The 21803-nt window shown below is 40.2% G+C and overlaps 1 protein-coding gene across 1 annotated transcript in view; it reads right to left on the bottom strand.

The window, feature by feature from the left end:
• The window catches only part of PDE12 (phosphodiesterase 12), a 33301-nt gene extending 11752 nt beyond the window's left edge, over positions 1–21549 (bottom strand). Inside the window, exons 1-2 of the mRNA XM_029600931.1 lie at positions 20188–21549; positions 1599–1677 (exon numbers count right to left, since the gene is read on the bottom strand). Of these exons, the coding sequence (XP_029456791.1) occupies positions 1599–1677; positions 20188–21444 (1336 nt within the window). The 5' untranslated portion in view covers positions 21445–21549. The remainder of the gene's footprint in view (positions 1–1598; positions 1678–20187) is intronic.
• Positions 21550–21803: the final 254 nt, after the last annotated feature.

Raw genomic sequence — 21803 nt, 5'->3', positions numbered from 1 at the left:
AGTAAACTTGATTAATAGCAGTTAATGGACTTCTCCTCCAAGAACTTATCCAAACCTTTTTTAAACCCAGCTACGCTAACTGCACTAACCACATCCTCTGGCAACAAATTCCAGAGCTTAATTGTGCGTGGAGTGAAAAAGAATTTTCTCAGATTCGTCTTAAATGTGCTACTTGCTAATTTCCTGGAATGCCCCCTAGTCCTTCTATTATCCGAAAGTGTATATAACTGATTCACATCTACACGTTCAAGACCTCTCATGATCTTAAAGACCTCTATCATATCCCACCTCCTACTCCTCTCACACCCCTTCATCTTCAGTGTACCTTCCCCTCAGTTTTTCTCCTCCTCTCCTAGCCAGAATTCCTTCTTTCAGTTCCTCTCACACACCTTCCTTTTACATCTATTTCCAGACTTGTTGAAAATTTTTGAACATTTGTTGAATTTGTTGGTGTTTTTTTTTACGATTTTTGTGCTTGGGTACAGGTCAATACTGAGGAATTGCAGGTGGCACGAGTGATTATGTAGCAGTACCAGTAAAACTCTCTGTCTCCATCTGCTGGCAGGGATGCAAAACTAGGAGTCTGGACTGATCCGTGGTACTACAGGAATGAAAATTAGCAGATAGGAACCAATTTTTCTATTCTGCACATTGAAATTACTGCATAAGCAAGGAAAGTGTCTAGAAAAGTAATATACAAATATTCTAGCAAATTTTTGATATCCAGAAATTCCTGAAGTATTACCAGTATGGCACTGTTTTCCAACCTTCTCCTGGAGGCATGCCTAGCCAGTTGGATTTTCATAATTTCCACAATGAATATGCATCAGATAGATTTACATACATTGGAGACCCAGGCTATTAAAATGTATGTCATACATATTATGGATATCCTGAAAACCTGACTGTTTAGGTGTGCCTCCAGTAGAGGGTTGGGAAATACTGCAATATGGTATAGATGTATAGAGTCACAATTAAACTTGTTTGTTTTGCCTGACAGTTTACTCCTCTTTTTGGCATCCAACTCAAGTGGACCTGACCTTCATTGGGTTATGGTGCCAAGAGCCTTCATCTGCAACTACCCTGGGTATTTTCTCCTATTTTGTATTCCTTTCCAATTCATTTACACTAGACATGACAGTGATAGTCTTCAGCCCAGAGCAATCACACTGGCACTCTTGAAAATCCTGCAATCAGGAGCCTTACGTATTGTCCTAGAAGGCGCTGTTGTGTGATAATTGGGATCCCCTCCTCCACTAGCTACTATGAATGTAACTTCTGTAAAATCCTCAGACCCAGTGATCCAGGGAACAGAATACCTGAGCTGGGAATCAAACCCAAGTCCTTTCAATGCAACCCTACCACTAAGTCACTAGAGAAGCCCCAGTGGAACTCCTTTTAACCTGGCTATTTTATAAAATACCCATTTTTAAGAACAATTTTTCCAAAAACTTGGCAGCAACAGAGGCAAAATCTCAGTTGTGCTACTTTAAAATGATGGGCTGAGTAAATGGGCTTTCTAGATGTTAATCATGTAAGACTTTTTACATTAGAACTAAGAGCTACTAAAATCTATTAATGATAAACAAGTAGCTTACCTTTAGGATGAAAATACAGATGGGTGTTAGCAACACATATCTTTCTAGAAGGATCCTTTGCAGACTCCAGAACAGAAACCTATAAGAGGAAATACCAAGGATTTAGGGCCTAACAAATCCAAACTAAGTTACACACTATTTATAATAACCATCACTCTTGTTTATATTTATTTACAAAAATTTATATTTCGCATCTTATCAAATATATTGTTTGATGAAGATTACAATAAAATAAAACAGTTCAAAGAAAATTAATACAATACAGATAAAACAAATCACATATTAACTAAAGGCAATTGTAAACAAGTGTGTCTTTAAAGCTTTCCTAAAAGCTTTATAATCTGTAATTTCATGAACTTCAAGTGGCATGGCGTTCCATAATGATGGAACGGCTAGCGAGAAAGCACAGTGGCTAGTCTCTTGTAGCTGGGTGGCTTTGGCTAGTCAGCAATTACTACAGCTAAACAAAGTTTTTAGGAGACAATATATTCTCAATAAATCCTTAATATATGATGGGCTATCACCATATAATGCTGGATAAATTATAGTATAAACTTAAATTTAATACATGATTTCACAGGGAGCCAAAGTAGCTCCATTAGTATTGGAGAGATATGAGCAGAAAGTGAACATCCAGTTACTTCCCTAGCTGCTGCATTCATCAGAAGTTGAAGAGCTCTCAAGTGTGACTTAGGAAAACCTATGTAAATCATATTACAATAGTCTAAAATTAATAAAACGCATTCATGAGGGTCTTAAAATCACTTGTCTAAAACATACTTTCTGTCTCATCCATTTTCTAATTCTCTCAATAAACTGTGAAATAACAGTAAGTAGCACATCAGGTGAATCTAACACATGAAACAAGAGCTGCAAATTGCCTGCGTATATTCTAAACATAATATTCTACTCTAACAAAGAACAGAAGGTGTAAATATATGTTAAAGAGAGTGGAAGACTGACAAGATCCTTGGGCACCCCAAAACATAAAGGCACCCAGTCTGTCACACAATTATCCACCTGGACCTGTTGAACCCATTCAGATAAAATGCTGAAAACCATTTGCCCACTGTCCCGCTGAGCCCAATGTATGAAAGGCGTTGTAGCAGAATATGCGACAGAGAATCAAAAGTGGCGGAAACATCTAAAAAACCCCCATCACCACTGAGTAATTCTGGTCCAACTCTCTAAGAATGAAATCAGATACTGAAAGTAATATTATTTGAGTGCTGTGACCACAGCAAAATCCACTCTGAGTTTGTCCAGCAAAGAAAAGCATACTTTATTACACGACTGAAGGCTTCCTTAAATCATTCATGTAAACAATTTGATTTAATCTCTCGTTTGTCAGAATTTCCAATAGAATGTAAGGATGAAAAGGTGAACTGTCAAGATTTTGCCTGATATTGTGATGTTAAAATTAGGAAAATTAATCTGGCCACATCTCTAGAGTTTATTATCTTTGAGAATGCAGTGGATGCAAAGTGGTCCTTGTTCGATTCTGTATTAAAACTGAGATGGAAATGGCAGTTGCAAAATTAAAAACTTCTCATAGTCCACTAGATGCTTGTCTTTTTTGGCTATTGTATAGTCGAACTGATACATTTGTAGGTCCTTTGACCAAATTGGCAAATCTTTCTCTGAGCAAGGGTATTTTTCCTGCGCCATTTAAAAAGGCCACAGTTTGTCCAATTCCAAAGTCATTCTCAAAATCCCATCTGGACCTGGCAAACTATGGCCCTGCCTCAGTTCTACCTTCAGTTGGTAAAGTTATTGAGAAAATAGGTTTTTTTTTAAATTCTTTATTTATAAACTTTTTAACAAAAGTATTACAAGAAAACTCTTGTTCAAAATAGAAAAAAAGAATAGTACAAATCAAATATCCAATATTTCAACAATCTATAAAGCCTCTTCTTTTTTCAAGTAGTCCACAATATTACAATAAATACTGATCTAATTATTAGAAATTAGTAGTACAATTATAAAAATCCAAATAATCAGTAATTGTTGAAGCAGTGAATACAGCGGATTACTATTAATATCAGGGTTTCCTAAATCATAAATTGGAGGAGATGGACTAACATTTATACCAACGGTGTTTTATCACTTAAAAATAGAGATAACTGAGTTGAAGTAAAAAAAAACCATATGATTCACTTTTATATTTTACGTAACATGTACATGGATATCTTAATAGAAATGTTCCTCCAATCTGATTAACCTTTGATCTTAATAGCAAAAATTGTTGTCTCCTTTTTTGTGTCTGTTTGGACACGTCTGGGTATACCCTAACTCTTAAGTTAAAGAATTCAACAAGATGATACTTAAAGAACAACCTTAGTACCCAGTCTCTGTCAGGCTCCAAAGCAAATGATACAATTAAAGTTGTTGGTTGTACCAATTCAGTATCAGAAGACTCTAATACTTGTGAAATATCCAAATTTTCAAGTATTCTATCCATAGGTTGCTTAACCTCATGACCTTGATCAGGTCCTTCTTGTTTCTTATATGGTCTTAAATAATATATTTTTGCAATTGGAGGAACCATTTCCTCAGAGACTTTAAGTACCTCCGTCAAATATTTCTTAAACATATCTTTAGGAGTCATATATGGCAACATAGGAAAATTTATAAATCTTAAATTATTTTTCCTATTAGCATTTTCCAGGTTTTCTATTTTCATTTGTAAAACCTTATTCTCAGTTATCATATCTTGTACTGGTTTCCATTTAACACTTTCTGACTTTATTTTCTCCAATTCAATTGTTGTTGCTTTTCTAGAGTTTTCTAAATCAATTATCCTTTCTTGTATTTTATTTATTTTATTAACAATTGGATTTATCTGTGTTGCCATGGAAGCGCTCAGACTTGAGATAGCTTCCCAGATAGTGTCCAAAGTAACAGCCTCAGGTTTCAACAAGACTGGAGGCTCATATTCCTTTACAGGAAAATCTTCAATTCTAGATATTTGCTGCGGCATTAGTAGGCCGTTCCCCTCTATGATCAGGCTTGTTGGTCCCTCAGTGGGACTTATCTGCTTCTTTCCTCCAGTTTCTCCAGATTTAGCTGGACCTGCTCGTGGATTCACTTCAGTGCCTTCCGCTTGTGAATCCCCCGACAGCCTTCCCTGGCCCCTGGAAGACGCTGGATTCGCAGGTGGGTCCCTGGAAATCTGGGATAGAGATATTGAAAGGTCTGGCAAGGGGGATGACTGAAAACTCTCATCCTCCGTAACCAAATGCGACCCCTCCGATTTAAAACTCTGCTGCAGATGTGCATCCATAGGCCCGCAAATTGAAGCTTCTAGGAGATTAGCAGAGTCTATTCTCTCCTTTGCTCTTCTTTTGCGGGAGGCATGTGGCATTTTCACAATTATAATATAACAGAAATTATGGAGCTAACACTGCTTCGCAATTATTCTTAGATCAGTAGAATAAAATGGAGGATACTCGAGGATATATTTATTTAGAAACTAAACAGCCTACCTGAGAAGAAGTCAAACGTATTCGTCCCGATTTCAGAGAGTCCAGTAAAAGTAAGACAAAGCCGCGCACCCCTTAGGAGCGCGCGACTTGGGCGGTGCACCGGTGTGTGCTGCGCGCCGCAGGGGGGTTGACTTTTAAGATCTTCTGTCGGCCCCTCCCTATGACCTCATCAGGGAGCGTGGCAAAGTCCCGTCGGGGCCGGATGCAAAATCTCACCCCGGTATCGCTCTGCTGCTGGTGGTAAGCTCCTTCCTCTTTCTCCTCGGTAAGCAAACAGGGGGACCGGCTTTTAGTATGAAAAGTTTTTTATTGATTTTACAAGCCTATAACTGACAAGATGAGCGACAAGGGCGTGACTCTTCACCCTCGTCGCCAACATGCTCAAGAACAACAAGACTTTCCAACCCCAAAAAAAACCCCCCCTCCACCCCACCCCTCAGAATGACCCAGATAATTACGTTGTGCGTAAAAAGAAAAGTACAGCATGAGTAGACACGAATGAAAGTTCACAACACGGTTTGTCCCAAGTAGTGTCTCAAGTCAATCATTCAAAATTAAACTCCTGGAACGGTGTGATAGAGCTTGTAAGTATTCCTCCCAGATGTCCAGAAATCTACAGCGTTTCTTAGGGGTAATGCGCGAGCCAAAATCCTCCAAACGAAAGAGGTGATGCAGTTGATTTCTCCAAGACCAAAAAGACGGGGGTTCAGGAGTCCGCCAGTGCTGAAGGATCAACATCCCACATCCTCGGCGCCTCACCGGCAATTTCGGCAGACAGCCAAAAAGGAACGTCAGAGGTGTAACTGCCAAGGGGATAGCCAACAAAGCCCTGAGATAACGAGCTATTCGCCCCCAAAACTGGCGAATAGGCGGGCACGCCCAGAAGGAATGGGACATCGTATCCACAGCCTGATGACATCGCCCACAGACATTGGAGGTTACAAGTTTCGAATGGTAAGCCACTTGGATTGTCACATAGGCCCTCCAAAGAAACTTGTATTGCATCTCTCTAAGGTACATACAGTCAGTGATAGCAGATATGCGTCGGAAACATGTGCGGAGTATGGATACAGAAAGCACAAATAACCCATCCACATTCCAGCGATCAACCAAAAGCTGACAAGAATCCCGTTCGGTGGACTTAACCATAAGTTTATAATAGCTGGACATTGAAGGAGCGGCATCTTGTTCTAACAGTAAAAGGGCAACCAATGAGCGAAAAGCACCAAGGTCTAAGGCAGCAGGGGGCAGGGACCGTATGTAATGTTGTACTTGGAGATATGGAAGGACCTGCGCAGATCCAACTCGATACAGAGACTGAAGGTCCGGGAAGGACATCAATTCCCCATCACTATTGAAAAGGTGGCCCACCCTAGTTATCCCACGCTGCTTCCAATGCCGGAACCCCATCGTTTGAGAGCCCGGGGTAAAGTCCCCATTACCCTGCAAGGGCAACAGGAAGGCGTGTAACCGGGGGATTTTTAATAACTGAGTTAACGCCTGCCAGGTCCGCCGCATGGGCGCGATAGAGGGACTGGCTTTTAAGATCTTCTGTCGGCCCCTCCCTATGACCTCATCAGGGAGCGCGGCAAAGTCCCGTCGGGGCCGGATGCAAAATCTCACCCCCGGTATTGCTCTGCTGCTGGCGGTAAGCTCCTTCCTCTCTCTCCTCGGTAAGCAAACAGGGGGACCGGCTTTTAAGATCTTCTGTCGGCCCCTCCCTATGACCTCATCAGGGAGCGCGGCAAAGTCCCGTCGGGGCCGGATGCAAAATCTCACCCCCTGTATCGCTCTGCTGCTGGCAGTAAGCTCCTTCCTCTTTCTCCTCCGAGAAAATAGTTTTAACTCCATGAATTTTATATCTGGATGATAACAGGAGTTGATAATTTGATTGACAAAGATTGTAAACAGTTCTAGACTTGTCGGCAGGACATTTCCTCCAGACCCTTTCATTTCAGCTCATCTCACCTTCCTCTTCAGCTGAACTAGTTCAGATGAATACCAAGTAACCAACGGCCGCAATATGTGCTGCTTAACCATTTTCAACAGAGCTACCTTATTAATCACGGACATCAGTAGTCCGATAATTCAGCAGAGTCCTTTTTTATCTAATTGCTCCTTTACCAACTCCCATTCTAAATTAAACTTCTATTTGTCAATTTCTTCCTTATATTGCTTTTCAAAACTACAGCTAGAGACCTCAGTCGGCATTCTCTGTAGTTTAAAACAAAAGGACATCAAACAATGATCAGAGCAAGCAACATCCTCTAACAATAATAAAAAATAATACCTTTATCCACTTTTGTCATTGAAACAATAGTAGGCCTAAAATATGAGCTGCATGATGGGTACCTTGCTTTACTAGGTGAGTTAAGCCAATGGCAGAGATCACTGATAAGAAATCAGTGGTAAATGAGTTGTTAGTGTCCATGGGAATATTAATTCAAAACATTTTATTAAACAAGAAAGAAGACAAATTGAACTATGAAGAACATTTGTTTCTTATGCACTCCAAAGTAAGATTTGGAGTGCATAAAGGTAAAGATTTGGAGTGCATAAAGGTAAAGATTTGGAGTACAGGTAAAGACTTCTCAAGTCTTTACCTGTAGCACTTAACATGCCCCGAGCTCCTACTCTTACCCTTATCCTACATCAACCCTACACCGCTCAGATTGCTATTCGTTCCACATAATAATTAATGAATATCATATATTTACTCCTCGTGTCGATTACCTCTTTCATATAAATTTCTCTTCTAATATGTTAAATAAAGTTATACTATATGAATGTTAAATACAGTTATAAGTTATTTGTATGTATTACGTTGTTATCCTGTAAACCGGAGTGAAGGCAAAACGCTATACTTCGGTATATAAAAAACCACAAATAAATAAATAAATAAATAAGATCCTTATAACAAAAGCACATTTTTATATATTTTACCCGCCCCTCATAGACCTGTTCAACTCCCCTATACCCCTTCAACTCATTGCAGTATAATCATAAATTCCAAGAACACATTCATACCCCCCTCCCCCCCCCCAGTCAGAATGCTGCACACAAGATAGCATACAACCTATTTAGAAATGAAGACGCCAGATTTGATTTCATCACTTTGGATATCCCCTACAAAAGTCAAGGACAATTACTGTACTGCGAGCCCTCGGTGATAGCTTCTGTAGATAGAAATCTCAAACTGCCAGAAACGTTAATTTATATTTAAAGGATCTATTTGCATTTTGATTCTCCATCAACATCAAGTAATGCAGGTTATTTCACCATTCCCAAAATGAGGGCGCATTCTGTTCACACCATGTTTGTAAAAATTTTCTTCCCAATCAGGGAGGCCTTCCTAATAGAAAGAGTGAGTCCTTTTCCTTTTGCCTTAAAATAATCCTCTCTATCAAAGAACACCTTCAGCTGTAAGAACATAAGATATCACCATGCTGGGTCAGACCAAGGGTCCATCAAGCCCAGCATCCTGTTTCCAACAAAGGCCAAACCAGGCCCCAAGAACCTGGCAATTACCCAAACACCAAGAAGATCCCATGCTACTGATGCAATTAATAGCAGTGGCTATTCCCTAAGTAAACAATTAATAGCATTTAATGGATTTCTCCTCCAAGAACTTATCCAAACCTTTTCTGAACCCAGCTACACTAACTGCACTAACCACATCCTCTGGCAACAAATTCCAAAGCTTAATTGTGCGTTGAGTGAAAAAGAATTTTCTCCGATTAGTCTTAAATGTGCTACTTGCTAACTTCATGGAATGCCCTCTATTTATTTATTTATTTATTTATCTCTTTTATATACCGACGTTCGATCGAGATATCACATCGGTTTCCAGATAACTCAAAGAATAGGGTAGTAACAGCCCTATTTTACATTATAACATTGTAATAAAAATAATAAATTGTAACATTGTAATAAATATAACAAATTATACAAATTATAACAGGAATAACAGGATTACGTTGAACATTTGATGTAGTATATAACATATGTACATAAATGACTTGTTGATGAGGATATATTAAGGTTAGGTTGGCAGGGAGGGTTGAAGGGGGGGAATGGGGGGGATAGGAGGGGGGAAGGTGGTGCAAGGGAGGGAAGATGGTGATGCGAGATGCTTGTGTAGGGGGGCGTGGTGTGTTGCAGTTGAATTTGGGTAGGTTACGTGTCAGGTGGGAATGCTTTTAGGAACAGCCATGTTTTGAGGTGTTTTTTGAAGACTTGCAATGAAGGTTCATTTCTGAGACAGGTGGGGAGGGAGTTCCATAAGGAGGGGCCCGCAATTGTTATGGCTCGTTTGCGGGTGACGTTGAGGTGTGCAGATTTGAGATTGGGTACAGCTAGGAGGCCAGTGTTGGTGGATCTGAGAGTTCTTTGAGTAGGGTAAGGTTGTATTCCGTTGTTTAGCCAGTTCATGTTGTTGTTGTTTATTTTTTTGTGCATGAGGGTGAGGGTTTTATACTGGATTCTTTGGGTAATGGGTAGCCAGTGGAGTTCTTTGAGAGTGGGTGTGATGTGTGAGGATTTTTTGTTGTTAGTGATGATTCTGGCGGCAGCGTTCTGTAGCACTTGGAGGGGTTTGATGTGAATTTCTGGTAGGCCAAGGAGGAGGGAGTTGCAGTAATCAAGTTTTGCGAAGATAATTGATTGAAGGACTGTTCGGAAATCGTGCTCTTGGAGAAGGGGTTTGAGTTTTTTTAGTGTCTGGAGTTTGAAGAATCCATCCTTGATTGTATTGGAGATGTGTCGTTTAAAGTTGAGATGGCTGTCGATTGTTACGCCTAGGTTTCTTGTGGACGGCGTGGGTGAGATTTGGGGCACTCCCGGGTTGGTTGAGCTTCCTGGGTGGTCGGAGGGGGTGCACTTGAGTGGAAGAGAGGGTCGGTCATCGTGGATGTGAATGATTTCTGTTTTGGCTTGGTTGAGGCATAGAGATAATTGAGATAGCAAGTGGGATAGATTTGAGCTGAGTTTGTTCCATTTTTCCATGGTTAGTTGGATGGACTTGTTTATGGGGAGTAATATTTATATGTCGTCTGCATAGATGAAGTAGGTGAGGTTTGCCTCTGAAAGGTATTTGCATAGTGGGATGAGGTAAATGTTAAATAGGGTTGAGGATAGGGAAGAACCTTGAGGGACTCCATGAGTGAGGGGCACTTGAGAGGATTCAGATGAGTTTGTCTTGACGATGTAGGATCTGTTTGAGAGGTAGGAGTTGAACCATTTGATTGTGGTGTCTTGGAGACCAATTTCTTTAAGTCTAGTGAGGAGAGTTCTGTGATTGATGGTGTCAAAGGCGGCGGATATATCAAGAAGTATCAGGAGGAAAGATTTGCCTTTGTCGCGTCCTCTAAGGATGGTATCAGTGAGAGAGAGGAGGAGGGTTTCAGTGCTGAAGAATTTTCTGAAACCATGTTGTGCGGGCTGTAGAACATTATAGGTTTCAAGGTGTTCTGTGAGTTGATTGTTGACTGTTTTTTCGATGATTTTTGCTAGGAATGGGAGGTTGGAGACTGGTCTGTAATTTGCTGGGTCGGATTTGTCGAGTTGAGGTTTTTTGATGATTGGTTTGATGATGGCGTTTTTGAGTTTTTCTGGGAAGATTCCTTGTTCTAGGGATAAGTTGATGATGTAGGTTATTGGTTTGACAATAATCTCTCTGATGAGTTTTAGGGTTTTGATGGGGATGGGGTCTAGAGGGTGTGATGCAGGGTTGGTTTTTCTGATGATAGGTTCGATTTCTGTGGAAGCAACGGGTGTGAATTGTGACCATTTGTGGATGGGAGGGGGGATGTCAACTGGGTCGTTGTAGTTTTGGGGAATTTTGGCGATGATGTTGTTAACTTTGTCCTTGAAGAATTGTGCTAGTTTTTCACTTGAGATGTTGCTGGAGTTTGGCTTATTGTCATTTTGGATGGGGTTGGTTAGGTCTTTGACATAGGCGAAGAGGGTCCTCGGGTTATATTGGTAATCATGAATTCTAGTCCTTCCATTATCCGAAAGTGTAAATAACCGATTCACATCTACTCGTTCAAGACCTCTCATGATCTTAAAGACCTCTATCATATCCCCCCTCAACCGTCTCTTCTCCAAGCTGAACAGCCCTAACCTCTTCAGCCTTTCCTCATAGGGGAGCTGTTCCATCCCCTTTATCATTTTGGTTGCCCTTCTCTGTACCTTCTCCATCGCAACTATATCTTTTTTGAGATGTGGCGACCAGAAATGTACACAGTATTCAAAGTGCGGTCTTACCATGGGGCGATACAGAGGCATTATGACATTTTCCGTTTTAATAACCATTCCCTTCCTGTATCCCAAAGAGTTGGAACCGTGGCATGAGAAGCTAGGGCTTCAGAGTTAGTCACATTAATTTTAAAAGCAGAGAAAGAACCAAACCTGAACTCTAACATCAAGGCATTCAATAAGGAGCTAAGGTGCACGAAAATATAATCCGCGAATGCAGCTATTTTAAAAATTGTCACCTGATTCAATGCCATTAATGTTCTTATTATCCTGTATAATTCTCAATAAGGGCTCCAACATAAGTAAAAGAAAGCAAAGGTGAAAGAGGGCAACCTTGTCGTGTGCCACATTGTAATGAAAATTCAGGTGTGGGAATTCCATTAAGTAGAACCTGAGCTGTTGGACTAGAGCACAATAAATGAACCACATTTAAGTGCCAGTGAAGTAAAATCTCTCCAACACAAAAATGTCTTCTGGGCATGAAAACTGACCAATATTGATGGAGTATCCTGCTACAAGCTCTTTATCATAGAGGACAACACCCTCCGCACATTCAATACTGACTGACGCCCTCTGACAAAACCCACCTCATGGTCTGCAACCAAATCCAAAATGATCTTGGCCAACTGATCTGCAAAGATCTTTGCAGCAACTTGAGATCAAAGTTCAGTAAAGAGATAGGTCTATAAAATTCTGGCAAAAGTGGGTCTTTCCCTTTCTTGGGTAAAAGTTATCAAAGCCTTATTAGACCTAAATGGAAAATGCTGTTTCTCTATCAGGTGAGTAAACAATACTTGTAATGACAGTATAACCTGAACAAGTGACATTTTATAGAACTCTCTCACAAAACCATCCACTCCAGGTACCTTAAATAGTGGCGCCTTCGATATTTTAAAGTGAATTTCCCAATTACAAATCAGGGCATTCAAAAATCCAACTGGGTGTTCATAAATCTATGGAGAGTGACCCTATGAATAAATATTAATAATAGTTTTTTTATTTAGTCAAGTTTTAGAATTCTAATTTTTATCTTTTCAGTAGTTATTTATAGTTTTTATGATTATTGAAGGCTTGTATTTAATTCTTAACTTTTTATTACTGATTATTATGCAATAAATTATTGATCCTGTTTTTCTATGTATTTCTTTAATTTATTAGATTTAATCTCGTTTATTATTTTACATTTTTAATAATTTCTATGTTTTATTTTATTCTGTTTGTAAACCATTGTGACGGCCTGTTCCAAACATCAGGATATAAAAGCCTAACAAATAAATAAATAAATCTCTGGTTTGCTCACCCCCAGCCTCATTTGAATAAACATTTTGGAAATAATTAAGAAATATTTTCTGGAGGCTCTCTCCCATATGAACCAGATTATCCTTGTCCCTAGCTACAGCAATATATTTAGCGCCCAATCTGAGTTTAATCATGAAAGCTAAAAATTTGTCTATTTTATTTTCGTACTGGAACAATTGATACTTATAATAGAACATAGATTTTAGTGCTCTCTGGTGAATTAAAGAATTGATAGCTGTCAAGAATGTTATAATTGCTTTTTGTTAGTTCTGTCCGAAGTTGAGATAGAACCAATCAGTCTTGTTGCACCTGTCGCTCCAGTTGTAGTAATCTACTATTTATATCTTTATGCCTTTTACTTAAAAGGCTATATCATCACCCCTAAGGACAAGCTTTGCTATGTCCCACCATAAAAAGTCGGATCTGTCTCATGTTCTTTATTATGTAAATGAAATTCTTTCCCCTTATGTTCCAAATAAGCTTGAAATCCTAGATCCTCAACTAAGTAAGCTGAGAAACGCGAATGTGGTCTCTTCGACTTTTCTACCCAATTTACATTGACCCAGATATGCTCATGGTCTAACTTCTATTGGCCCAATCAGAGTCTCCAGGATCTGCAAGAACAATGTTTGAAAAAGTAATAAATAATAAATGCGCGACTGAGATGCATGAGCACTTAAGGTGTATAAGCAAAATTTGCCAGGCATCCAAAAAATCCAGCTGTCTACATAACATAGGAATACATTTATGAATTAAATAATGCTCCCTGGAAACTGTACCATTTTAAAATCCCCACCGAAAATAACTGGCCCCAAGAAAGAGTCCGTAATTGTCTAAGAAGGTTCATAAAAAATCTGTGATCATAATTGTTTGGAGTGTATATATTACAAAGGATTAGAAGTTTTTCCAAAAGGTTACTTTGTGAATAATAAACCCTTCTCCCAGATCTTGAACATATTTGGAAACTTGAAAAGGAAAAGTTCTGCCACTCTCGCTTTCCTCATACCTGACAAAGCCCAATAAACCTCTCTAACCGATCCCCTTTGTAATTTACCATGTTCAATATCATTCAAATGAGTCTCCTGAATCACAGCAATATTAACTGAGTGTCTATTCAATAATTTTAGGATCTTATGATGTTTCACCGGGGACCCTAGACCAGAGATTCCAGGAAGCAAAACGGATACTCTTTTTAGTCATAAATTAATATCAAACAATAGATTCCATAAATCTTACTAAACCTACTCATAGGACTACCCCCTCAGCACAAGGTAGCCCTCTGCCAAATAGTAGTTCACTATAGTGGATATCTTATAATGAACCCCATAGTACCTCCCAGAATCTATACCTTCTACATCGGTTTCTAGCAATCAACCTAATCCACCCCACCTGTAGAGACGCCCCCACCCTACCCATCTCCTTCACTCTCATCTCCCCTTTTTAATCCCTAATCTAGAGCCTGTATTCAGCCCTAACCATGAGAGAATCACACTATCGATGCTATGGGGCCCACTCACCCCACCCCTTTACATAATGAACCACACAGATAAAATAAAGAACCAAATCCCAAACACTATTGAAATAATTCAGTCCACATCAAAAGTAGCAGCAAGTTCAGTTGTTAAGATCAAACATCCTGCCTGTCTTTTGTGCAGTGTATACTGATGACAAAAGATCTTTTAATTTGCGGGGGAGAACGAAAACTGACTACCCCCTCCCCTTTCAACATGTATGAGAATGCGTCCTTCTGAGCGTCATAAAACCATTGTAGAAACCACGATGCCAGTCAGCCTGAAAAAATGTAACTTTAAACGGCAGAATAGTAACTTTCAGTTGTCGATTCAGACACAGAGGGTTTCCAGTTTAATTCTACACTTCCCTTAAAATTAGCCATACCAATCAAATAGATGATGCTCATACTGCATCAAGAAATTATAGGAACTTCCATGCTTCCTCAGGCGTGATGTAAACAGTAGTTTCCCCTGTGTGTGTTACCCAAAGTTTAGCAGGATTTTGGAGGGAAAAACTAATCCTCCTGGTAAATAAAGCACTGCACATGGGGGAAAACCACTTTTCTCAGTCCAGCCAATTTCAGTGAATAATCCTGAAATATAAGTATCTTCCTCTCCCCCATTAAAGTCTGTATGTCTTTCCGAACAGCTTGCAGTACTACCAATTTTAGTGCAAAATTCAATAAACATGCAATAACAACTCTGGGCCTCTCATGATTCCACTGTTAGAGGCCCAATTGATGTGCATACTCAATTTGTATAAGCCCGAGGGAATCAGAAGCCATTCTTCTAAAAAGTCATGCGGCTCATGGTTGAGTAATGATTCCGGAAGCCCAACACAACAGAAATTGTTCCCCCGAGATCTATTTTCAAGATCTCCTAGCTTGGACTCTACCACTATCAACTGCACCTGGAAAGTGCTCATAGCTTCCGTAGAGGACTGAGTGCCATCTTCAATGTTGAACACACGTTCCAGCAAATCCTTCAATTTTCTCAAATACTTCAGCAAACTTGGCATCCAGTTTATCGAGAGCTTTCGTTACCGCCACCATCATTGCTGCGATCAGCACTTCATTTTTGGTCAGGTTTGATACCGCTTCCGATGTAGCAGTGTGCACCATTTTGGGGTCAGCAGCTTTAATTTTGTCCTTGTGTTTTTAGTAGTTTGAATGGACATGACTCAGCTATAATGTTAGCAGTTCAACTCTTCCCTCCATCCTATCCACGAAACAAGTGTAAAGAAAGTCTAAAAATTGCAGGATGATTCAATATCACGATGAGGTGGCCCCAGGAGCACAGCAAAGTAGCCCGTGTCTCTTCACAGCATCACATGATCCAGTCTATGGGAATATTAAAATTGCCCACTAATAAAAGTAGATGATAATGTAAAGATAAAGCAGAGCAGAAATCTAACAATTCATTTAATAAAGCTTTATTCTGCCCTGGTGGATGACAGAACAGGCCTATAGCCCAAATACCATAACTCACTATTAAACTCTCCCACCAGTGATTAATTTATGGGATGTAACTTTAAAAACCAATGTAGATCAAAAGATAAATACTACCCCCCACCTCCCCCTGGTCCTTCCCTTGCATGATAAAATTTAGCAATATCTGGGGAGGGCACAACTGATTTAACAAAACTGCATTCACATCTGAATGCCATGATTCAGTAATTAAAAACAAATCTACATTACCCTCTAAAATCAAAAAGTATTTCAGATTTGTTCCCCATCAAGCATTCACATACATTACCCTAACATCCACATCAAGAACTTGCAAGTCAACCTCCACCAGATTTCTTAATATAAACCGGGCATGAGGCCTTGTATGTCTTTGAAACACCGAAGCTGAAGCATACAACCCACTCCCTTCAACCACTAGGCTGTAGTTATACATGACAATACTAAACAACCCAGATACATTCAACGATATCAAAAATTGACTAACTTGCAGATGAAGGATCCTCATAGTATCCAGGGAAGGGGCCAGCAAAGGGGCATGCACTGTCTCCATTATGTACAAATCTATCTTCATATTCATATCTATCTATAATTCATTGTGGATATCTTGAAAATCTGACTGGTTTGGTGTGTCATGAGGACTAGGTTGAGAACTGGTCTAACAAAATTAGAAAAAAAAATGTTTAAAAAAATAAAGAAGAGATTTGGGAACTAGACCAAGAATTGGAAAAAAAAACAAAAAAAAAAACCAAGCATAACTAATAGGTAATAGCTTGAAACAACAAAAGTATGATATATATTTTATTTTATGGCATTTGTTGGAATATGGTAAATGACAGCAGATAAAATCCATAACAGTATGCTACAACAGGGGTTCTCAACCAAGTCCTCAGGACAGACCTAGCCAGTCAGGTTTTCAGGCTATCTAGAATGAATGTCTGGGATGGCATAGAGTCCAACAGGATAAACATCCTGCATGAGACTAAATACAAAATTGAATCTTTATGGGTAGAAATCCCTAGTGTGTCGGGGAAGACTATAGTGATAGGAGTATACTACCGTCCACCTGGTCAAGATGGTGAGATGGACAGTGAAATGCTAAGAAAAATTAGGGAAGCTAACCAAATTGGTAGTGCGGTAATAATGGGAGACTTCAATCACCCCAATATTGACTGGGTAAATGTATCATCGGGACACGCTAGAGAGATAACGTTCCTGGATGGAATAAATGATAGCTTTATGGAGCAATTGGTTCAGGAACCAACGAGAGAGGGAGCAATTTTAGATCTAATTCTCAGTGGAGCACAGGACATGGTGAGAGAGGTAACGGTGGTGGGGCCGCTTGGCAATAGTGATCATAATATGATCAAATTTTATTTAATGACTGGAAGAGGAACAGTGTGCAAATCCAAGGCTCTCGTACTAAACTTTCAAAAGGGAAACTTTGATAAAATGAGAAAAATTGTTAGAAAAAAACTGAAAGGAGCAGCTACAAAAGTAAAAAATGTCCAAGAGGCGTGGTCATTGTTAAAAAATACCATTCTAGAAGCACAGTCCAGATGTATTCCACACATTAAGAAAGGTGTAAAGAAGGCAAAGCGATTACCGACATGGTTAAAAGGGGAGGTGAAAGAAGCTATTTTAGCAAAAAGATCTTCATTCAAAAATTGGAAGAAGGATCCAACAGAAGAAAATAGGATAAAGCATAAACGTTGGCAAGTTAAATGTAAGACATTGATAAGACAGGCTAAGAGAGAATTTGAAAAGAAGTTGGCTGTAGAGGCAAAACCTCACAGTAAAAACTTTTTTAAATATATCCGAAGCAGAAAGCCTGTGAGGGAGTCAGTTGGACCATTAGATGATCGAGGGGTTAAAGGGGCACGTAGAGAAGATAAGGCCATCGCGGAAAGATTAAATGATTTCTTTGCTTCGGTGTTTACTGAAGAGGATGTTGGGGAGGTACTCGTAATGGAGAAGGTTTTCATGGGGATTGATTCAGATGGACTGAATCAAATCACGGTGAACCTAGAAGATGTGGTAGACCTGATTGACAAACTGAAGAGTAGTAAATCACCTGGACCGAATGGTATACACCCCAGAGTTCTGAAAGAACTAAAAAAAGAAATTTCAGACCTATTAGTAAAAATTTGTAACCTATCATTAAAATCATCCATTGCACCTGAAGACTGGAGGATAGCAAATGTAACCCCAATATTTAAAAAGGGCTCCAGGGGCGATCCGGGAAACTACAGACCGGTTAGCCTGACTTCAGTGCCAGGAAAAATAGTGGAAAGTGTTCTAAACATCAAAATCACAGAACATATAGAAAGACATGGTTTAATGGAACAAAGTCAGCATGGCTTTACCCAAGGCAAGTCTTGCCTCACAAATCTGCTTCACTTTTTTGAAGGAGTTAATAAACATGTGGATAAAGGTGAATCGGTAGATGTAGTATACTTGGATTTTCAGAAGGCGTTTGACAAAGTTCCTCATGAGAGGCTTCTAGGAAAAGTAAAAAGTCATGGGATAGGTGGCGATGTCCTTTCGTGGATTACAAACTGGCTAAAAGACAGGAAACAGAGGATTAAATGGAAAATTTTCTCAGTGGAAGGGAGTGGACAGTGGAGTGCCTCAGGGATCTGTATTGGGACCCTTACTTTTCAATATATTTATAAATGATCTGGAAAGAAATACGACGAGTGAGATAATCAAATTTGCAGATGACACAAAATTGTTCAGAGTAGTTAAATCACAAGCAGATTGTGATAAATTGCAGGAAGACCTTGTGAGACTGGATAATTGGGCATCCAAATGGCAGATGAAATTTAATGTGGATAAGTGCAAGGTGATGCATATAGGGAAAAATAACCCATGCTATAATTACACAATGTTGGGTTCCATATTAGGTGCTACAACCCAAGAAAGAGATCTAGGTGTCGTAGTGGATAACACATTGAAATCGTCGGTTCAGTGTGCTGCGGCAGTCAAAAAAGCAAACAGAATGTTGGGAATTATTAGAAAGGGAATGGTGAATAAAATAGAAAATGTCATAATGCCTCTGTATCGCTCCATGGTGAGACCGCACCTTGAATATTGTGTACAATTCTGGTCGCCGCATCTCAAAAAAGATATAATTGCGATGGAGAAGGCACAGAGAAGGGCTACCAAAATGAAATGGGGAATGGAACAGCTCCCCTATGAGGAAAGACTAAAGAGGTTAGGACTTTTCAGCTTGGAGAAGAGACGGCTGAGGGGGGATATGATAGAGATGTTTAAAATCATGAGAGGTCTAGAACGGGTAGATGTGAATCGGTTATTTACTCTTTCGGATAGTAGAAAGACTAGGGGGCTCTCCATGAAGTTAGCATGTGGCACATTTAAAACTAATCGGAGAAAGTTCTTTTTTACTCAACGCACAATTAAACTCTAGAGGATGTGGTTAGTGCAGTTAGTATAGCTGTGTTTAAAAAAGGATTGGATAAGTTCTTGGAGGAGAAGTCCATTACCTGCTATTAAGTTCACTTAGAGAATAGCCACTGCCATTAGCAATGGTAACATGGAATAGACTTAGTTTTTGGGTACTTGCCAGGTTCTTATGGCCTGGATTGGCCACTGTTGGAAACAGGATGCTGGACTTGATGGACCCTTGGTCTGACCCAGTATGGCATTTTCTTATGTTCTTATGAAATAGATTTGCAAACAATGGAGACAGTGCATGCAAATCTATCTCATGCATATTCATTGTGGATACCCTAAAAACCTGACTGGCTAAGTGTGCCTTGAGGACTGGATTGAGAAGCACCTCTGTACTGCAACAATATCACTTATTTATTTATTTATTTATTTAATGTAAATTCTTTTAATATACCGATGCTCAAGACCAAGTCTTATCGTACCGGTTTACAATAAATTAGGGGGGTAAAACCAGTTAACACAGAAAGCGAAAGTTACATTAAAACAGGGAATGTAGAACAAGGCCAGTTGAAGAAGAGGGATAGATTAAACAATTTCTAACTGGAGAGCAAAGCAGATAAGCAGAGAGCAATTGCTTACATAGTAAAAATATATACAGTTAACATAGAGGTGTCGATTTGACAAGTTATTTGAGTGAGCAGTTCTAGCATAACAGTTCCTTTGTGAGGCGGAAAGAGGACGCAACCGAGGGGTGGTGGTCCGTGCAGGTTACCATAATGCTTCTTCAGCGATATGCTTGGGCACTTCCTTTTAGAAATACAGTATAATACTCAGACCATACTTAATCTGTTTTCATGTAGTATCATTGACTGCAGAAATGCTATTCATGTTATTTTTTAAACATCAGAAATGGATGTCTGACATATTCCAGATTCAAAATAGCATCTGGGCACCCAGACCAGGAAGAAATACCCAAACTCTGCTCCATATCTTGTTTCCACATTCTACATTTCATCTAGTGACTAATATGTATTTCTTAAAAGTGCATTAAACGGATCCCAGTGATGACAGTCTCACGAGTGAAAACCCACATATTGTAAATGGCTTGTGTATACTTTGTAATTGTATGACATCATATGAAGAATGTTTGTCTCTTTACCTGTAGGACTGAAGATCTCTGCAGAACCTTTTCTTTCACAGCAGGATATGAACAAAGCTTCTCCAGCAGGTCTTTATGCAAATAATCTGTCAGCAAAGCTTCACTGAATATGATATCATGCTGGCTCAATAAACTAAACTTGGATCTCCTAAAGAAAGTGCTTAGGCCTTCATGTTGTTTCTCCTTCATTCTGAATACTCCTTCTAAGCCAAATGCATCCAGGGCAGGTGTAAGACTATCTGAAAACACTGTTTTGTCAACTTCCTGAAGACAAATGATATCGGCATTATATCCAGTTAATTCCTTTTTAATTAAATTCTGCCTATAATCAATCTGTAAAGCATAAGGTGCACAATAAGGAAAGAGCACGTTTTTAGAATGATCAGTCTGGGCATAAACATCTGCCAGAATGTTATAAGACACTGTTCTAATCAAAGATTCTTCGGCTATCTTTTTAGTGTACAAGTGTCTGTTGTCAAATGCACACGTGCCAGGACCTGCTTCTACAGTAGAACTAATCTCTAGCTCTCGGGCAGCACCATACCTTTGGCTATTGCCAGGCCTACACCTAAGTTTGAGCTTCAACCCAATGTCGGAATTCGATGGCGTGAACACCCTTTCGTTGCCAGCCTCTACCCAACTGCTTTCCACAACAGCAGGAGCAGCCGCAGCGCTAGCCTTGGCTTGTTTGTACCACTGGAAGTCCGATTTCTCCAGCTCCCCGAACTCAATCTGGAGTTTAGCGCAGATGGGGAAGCCTGCCATGATGTATCTGGGCAGCTCCACATCCTTGAAGGTGGGCGGATTCCTCTCCACCAGGTATTTTACATCCCCCACCTGCAACACAGCCCCGTCCTGCCAAGCATCAGCGTTGATCACGTCCTCGGCCACCGCCTCGTCCTTATAAGACAGCCTCACCAGCGGCTCAGCGGTCGCGGCCTGCTCTATCTTGTTCTTCTTTGACTTCTTGACCTTGGTCTGGCCCTTCACCGCGTTGTTTGCGATCCTGGCCAGGACCCGGCCCAGCTGCTCGCTCTGGTCCCGCTGCATGTGCTTCTGACTGCCGTCCAGGATGAAGGAGATGCTGAGTTTGCTCTCGGAGGGCACACAGCGCACCACTGCCCTTTCCATCCTGCTACCGCCTTCACGCAGCCACGTAGGGGCTGCCCTACACCAGTTCACCGGCCCGGGCCTGCTCAGCAGCTTTCCGGTCGCAGCCCGGAGCAGAACATCGAACCTGCCGGACCAGAGCAGCATTCGGCGAGGCCGAGAAAGCGCATGAATGGGAAAGAGAACAGCAAACCGCCGCGAGAGCTCACACGGCACTGACCGAGGGAAAGGAGAGTTGCAGCTCGCGTCAGCACATTCAACATTTCCAAGCTGGTCTAACCCCACTATTTCTCAAAGTTTCTCCCCTAAGCAAAGAAAAAAGCCGTGCCGTCAGATACAGGTGAGAAAAATTTAAAGCAAACAAATTCGGATTTATTTTTGTTTAGTTTAAAAAATGTAACTTTCTGTGCAGGGAAAGGGCTGAAGGAAAACAAAGTCGATTTACACGGAGACCAGGAAGTGCAGGGCTGGTGGATGGTGTATAAGAGAGATCGAGAGATGGTCTG

Source organism: Rhinatrema bivittatum, chromosome 4, assembly GCF_901001135.1.
Source record: "Rhinatrema bivittatum chromosome 4, aRhiBiv1.1, whole genome shotgun sequence".
Lineage (NCBI taxonomy): Eukaryota > Metazoa > Chordata > Amphibia > Gymnophiona > Rhinatrematidae > Rhinatrema > Rhinatrema bivittatum.
Note: the sequence above shows the minus strand (reverse complement) of the source record. Positions and strands in the feature narration are given on the sequence as shown.